Below are 5,223 nucleotides of genomic sequence, written 5' to 3' on the forward strand. Positions count from 1 at the left end.
TGGGGTAATCTGGATGGGTGTGTTGGAAACAGTGCAATTGGCACAGGACAAAGCAGAGTTTAGGGCTGTTGCACATAGCTTCACTATGAGTTGCAAGCGACTCAACGGCACATAACAACAAAAACAAGAAGCTGCTCCTAACAACATGCCCAAAGTATATGAGACAAAACCTCACCACCCTTGCCTCTAAGGAACATGCTGGTTGCACTTTCTGTAATATATATATTTTGTTTGTTCTTTTGACGGGTCATAAGATATTTAGAACTCTTCTCCAACACTACAACTCAAAAGCATTGATTCTTCTAGCATTCTTATTTATTGTCCAACTTTCAGAAGCATGATTAAAAAGACCATGGCTTGAACCCGGCAGACCTTCATCTTTAAACTGTTAGTATCTAGCACTTTGGAGAAGTCCTTAACCTCTAAGAGTATTTTCTTAATGGAAAATGTCTTTTGATTTATTGACTGTTTTTACCATGGTAGATTGTAGATCTAAATAAAATGAAGTGAAGTTGAAACTTCAATGTCTTATCCATTTCTCATGAAGCTACCTCTTGATCTAGGCATGGAATTTGTTTGCTTAATGTTGATAAGTGATCTATATTGAAGGCCATAGTCTTTGATTTTCTGCAGCAGGTGCTTCAAGTCTTACTAATTTTGTGCAAGCAAGAATGTGTTGTCTGATTAGCACAGACTGTTGCTAAGACTTCCTCCAGTCTTGATGTCCATTCCTCTTCAAATCATTTGCTCAGTTTACAGATCAAATAGACTCTGATACACACCTTTACTGATTTTTAACCATGTGTTATTTCCTTGGGAATAAGTATTGGGAATTTTGTTGGAATATATATATTTTTGTATAGATTTACATGAACATAATTAAGTGTCCTGGGGTTCCTATTCTTCTCAATATTATACATAATATGTTATCAAATTACATGTTTTATATGTTCAGTGTTATCCATAACATATAAAATGTGGTAACTATTTGTAAAAAGATTGACATAACTAAGAAATGCATTATTCCGACTGATCCCTGATTGAACGCTCTGATGATCTAGTCAAATTTGTGCTGCCAATACAAAGAAAGTCCAATTAAACATTTATAACCATGATTACTTCCAATAAGTTGCCAAATAATAAAATCAAAGTGGGTATTTGTACATTTAAATTATATCTAAAGTTACATGTCCTGAATAAATCCTCTCTTCCTGACACTAATCAACTAAAGGCATTTTAAATATTATTTTGGTTGTATATATTGGATTAAAATATTCCATCTTTGAATTTAAGAAAATACTTTTTTCTGCCAGGTTCTGGAGCTACAAAGCCCTCCAAAGGCCAGCATGGTGGTGAAGGATTGTGTCAGAGCTTGCCTGGACTCTACATACAAGTACATTTTTGATAATTGCTATGAACTGTATTCCCAGCTCATAGACCCGGTAAGAAATGATATGTGTCTTTTATCTCTACTTTTCAACTTTTAATGTCTGTTTCATTGAGTTTGGGATGACACTGAAGATATGTATATTCACAAATCACAGATTTTAGGATTTCTTTTTTTTTTTTACATTTGCACATCACTTACATATGCATGAACTTATATAGTCTTTATAATAATTTTATGTAGTGAAGACTGATATGATCAAGTTTTATGAAGAATAAGTTTTAGAAGCATTAATAAATTTTCTGAAAGTTATACAATGAGATATAGTATCATTCCAATCATATATGCTTCCCCAAACTCATGCAGCCTCTCTTGTATTATATCTCTTAAAAGATATTTTAGACATTATAATACAGCAGAATGGTAACATTTTCATAGATTATTTTGTTGTGTAATATTTAAAAAATTCAAAGGATATATATAAGGTAAGTCAAGTATTGTATACATATCACTGAGATAAGAAAACATTAACTTTAAACTGCATTTGCTTCTGCTTTTTATTGGTTGATTTCAGATAACACTTGAACTTTATCTTCTGTGAATTGCTTAAGTTCCTTCTTTTTCTGTTGACCAATAGTGATCTGTGTAACGTTAGAAAATTTATTCAGAATACTTAGTCCTTTATTGGTTTTGTATATTTCATATATTGCTTCCATCTTCTTAATAATGCACTTGTTGACATTTTTTTCTTTATATGTATTTTCCTTTGTAAAAATTTTCTACTATTTACAAAATTTGAATACATTGTTTTCAAGAACAAATTCTTTCAATTTCCCTCATTCCCCCACCCAACAAATTATACAACCCCATGATTAATCCACCTCTTCCCCCTGCACATCCTCATCCCTCTGCTTCCACCCTCTGCCACCCCTCTTGGATCTTTATACTCATTTTATAATAATGACTTTATATAGTATTTATCCTTGTGGGACTGAGTTCACTCAGCACAATACTCTTCAGTCTCTCCCAAATTGGGTAATAATTTACAAAGTCATTGCTCCTGCATGCTGCGTAGTATTCCATTGTGTGAATCTAACATAATTTCTTATTCCATTCGTTGTGGTTAGACATTTGGGCTGTTTCCATGTTCTGGAAGTGGTGTATAGTGTTGCTATGAACACTGGCATACAAATCTCTGTTTGTGCCTCAGTTCTCATTTTCTCAGGGTATATCCCAAGTAGTGGAATAGCTGGCTCATAAGGATTTTCTATGTTCAGCTTTTTGAGGAAATCCAAACTGCCTTCCAAAATGGTTGTTTCATTTTACAATCCCACCAAAAAGGTATGAGAGTTCCTTTCTCACCACATCCTCTCCAACATTCATTACTTGCTGCCCTGTTAAACTTTGCTATTGTTATTGGCATGAGATGATACCTCATTGTGGTTTTGATTTGCATCTCTCTTATTGCCAGTGATTTAGAACATTTCTTCATGTGTCTGTTTGCCATTTGAATATCTTCCTCTGTGGAAAATTTTTCCATGTCTTTTGCCCATTTTGTAATTGGTTACCCGTCTTTTTCTTGTGGAAGCCCAGGAGTAAGTGTTGACATTTTCTAATTTACACTGTGGAGTTGACATTTTCTGATGCACACTGTGGTTTATTTTTTACTGTTCTATAAAATAATGGTTTTGGTGGCTTTTTACCTTTACTGATAATTTTATTCTACTAGATATTGATGGATGGAGAAGAGATTGAGGTTGTTAATAGTTACAGCTTGCTTGGCTCCACAGTCAACACTTTTGATATCAGCAGTCAGGAAATCCAAAGGTGAATTGCCTTAAGTAAATCTGCTGTCAGGGACTTCTGAAGAGTACTGAAAGAAAACAATATCAGTCTAGAGACTAAGATGTACCTGATCCAGTCCATGGTCTTCTCAATTACTTGCTATGCATCAGAGAGCAGGACAATGACTAAGGATGACAGAAGAAGAATCCATGCCCTCAAGTTGTGGTGCTGGAGAAGAGTCTTGAGCATACCATGGACTGACAAAAAAAAAAAAAAAAATAGGTCTATCTTAGAGAGGGTGAAATCAAGTTTCTCTTTGGAGAATAGGATTTTGCAAACTTTTTCTCACAAACTTTGACGGTGTGGCCAGGAAGGACTCATCCTTGGAGAAGGACATCATGCTTAGGAAGGAAGAGAAGCAGCACAGGAGAGGAAGACCCTGCACGAGATGGTTTGATACAGTAACTAGGTCAATAAGAGTAGGTGTGCCAGAGTCAGTGAGACTGGCTCAGGATAGGGCAGGCTTCAGAGCTATTGTACAAAGGGTAACCATGAGTCACAGGTGACATGACGGCACATAACAACAACTAGATATTGACAGCTGTACAATTAATTACTTGTGGAACTTCTTAGTTACTAAGTGGAGCAGATTCTAGAAGTCAAACAATGAAGGAGAATGTGAACTCTGACTCTTTCAAGCTAATAGACTACATTTAGATTTTATAAGATTCTGTTTTCATAAGGGAGCTCTGTTGGCCTAGTGGTAGGTAGCTATGGAACCAACTTGAAGGCACTCCATTCAAATCCACCAGATGCTGCATGGCTGGCAGATAGATGGGCAATCTCCTCCCCCATGATTTACTGCCTCTGAAAACCTGCTGGAGGTTCAACTATGAATTAGTTCAGACTTGACAGTATAGAACAACAACATTATTTTCATATGGTCAGTTATTTATTTTTCTAATGGAAAAAAAATTCAATACTGGAGATTTTTTATTATAATAGCAAAGATAAAGATAGAGATAGAGATATTTAATCAAACTCTGTTAGATACGCTCCAGTTTATTAACCTGGTTGTCTGGAATATCTAAGAATTACATTAGCCCTTGTTTGTACTTTTGAAATGTGTGGCTTTTTAATGGCTTCCTTTTGTCTAGTCTCTGCTTTCTGTACTCTTCCCACAAGACTCTTGTACAGTTAAAATATTATTTTATCTAAAAGACAAAATTTAAACTCTTTATAATAACATGTAAGTTACCTATTTAAAATTACTATAACCAATTTAACTAGATCTTAGGAGCCTCTGTTTCCTATTCCTTATAATTACTATTTTATAACTCCTTAGATTCTATTTTTTTAAACTGTCCCTATGTATTATAACTTCCACTAATATACCACCTTCTCTGTCATCCCCATGTGTTTACACACTCTGATCTCCATACCTAAAATGTCATTCCCTGTCTTTTTTTACTATTAGATTACTCATTCTTCATTAAAAAAATAAAACCAAACAACAACAAAAAAACCCCCAGCTCAAATGGGACCTTCTGGTCTACTAACTCATGTCCAGGATATTTAGCAAAGTACTAAAGTGAAATAACTTACTTAGTGTATCTCTAATACAAAATACAGAATGAATAAATAGATGGATTTATTTCTGTTTGAGTCTTGTGGGAAATTTCCACAAAGAACAAATGTCCTGATTGAAACAGAAATAAATTGTGTCATTTCAAGAGAAATCTAATATCGTAAACTATTTGCTGACTTGGCTTTTAAAAACAATATTTTCATAAATTGCTAACAGACTAATTTTTCTTTGTAGGTAGGTTTCTCTGAAGATTCTGTGTGAAAATATTCTTTGTCAAAGTAAGGAAAGTTAGAAGCTAAACTTTGTAGCTAAGGAAAAGAAAGTTTTTTTCATAAACATTGCTATCATTTTGTGGAGAGACTGGGAACCTGATTCACTGTTGGTGGGAGTGTAAAATGGTGCAACCACTGTGGAAAGCATTGTGGCGCTTTCTCAAAAAGTTGCAAATAAAGATACCATTTGA

At 34.5% G+C, this 5,223-nt stretch overlaps 1 protein-coding gene across 1 annotated transcript in view; it reads left to right on the top strand.

The window, feature by feature from the left end:
• The window catches only part of UNC13C (unc-13 homolog C (C. elegans)), a 912,374-nt gene that overhangs the window by 526,885 nt on the left and 380,266 nt on the right, over nt 1-5,223 (top strand). The window contains exon 16 of the mRNA XM_006898243.1: nt 1,314-1,442. Coding sequence (XP_006898305.1) covers nt 1,314-1,442 — 129 coding nt within the window. The remainder of the gene's footprint in view (nt 1-1,313; nt 1,443-5,223) is intronic.

Source organism: Elephantulus edwardii, unplaced genomic scaffold (assembly GCF_000299155.1).
Source record: "Elephantulus edwardii isolate Elephantulus edwardi_28Jun2011 unplaced genomic scaffold, EleEdw1.0 scaffold00225, whole genome shotgun sequence".
NCBI lineage: Eukaryota > Metazoa > Chordata > Mammalia > Macroscelidea > Macroscelididae > Elephantulus > Elephantulus edwardii.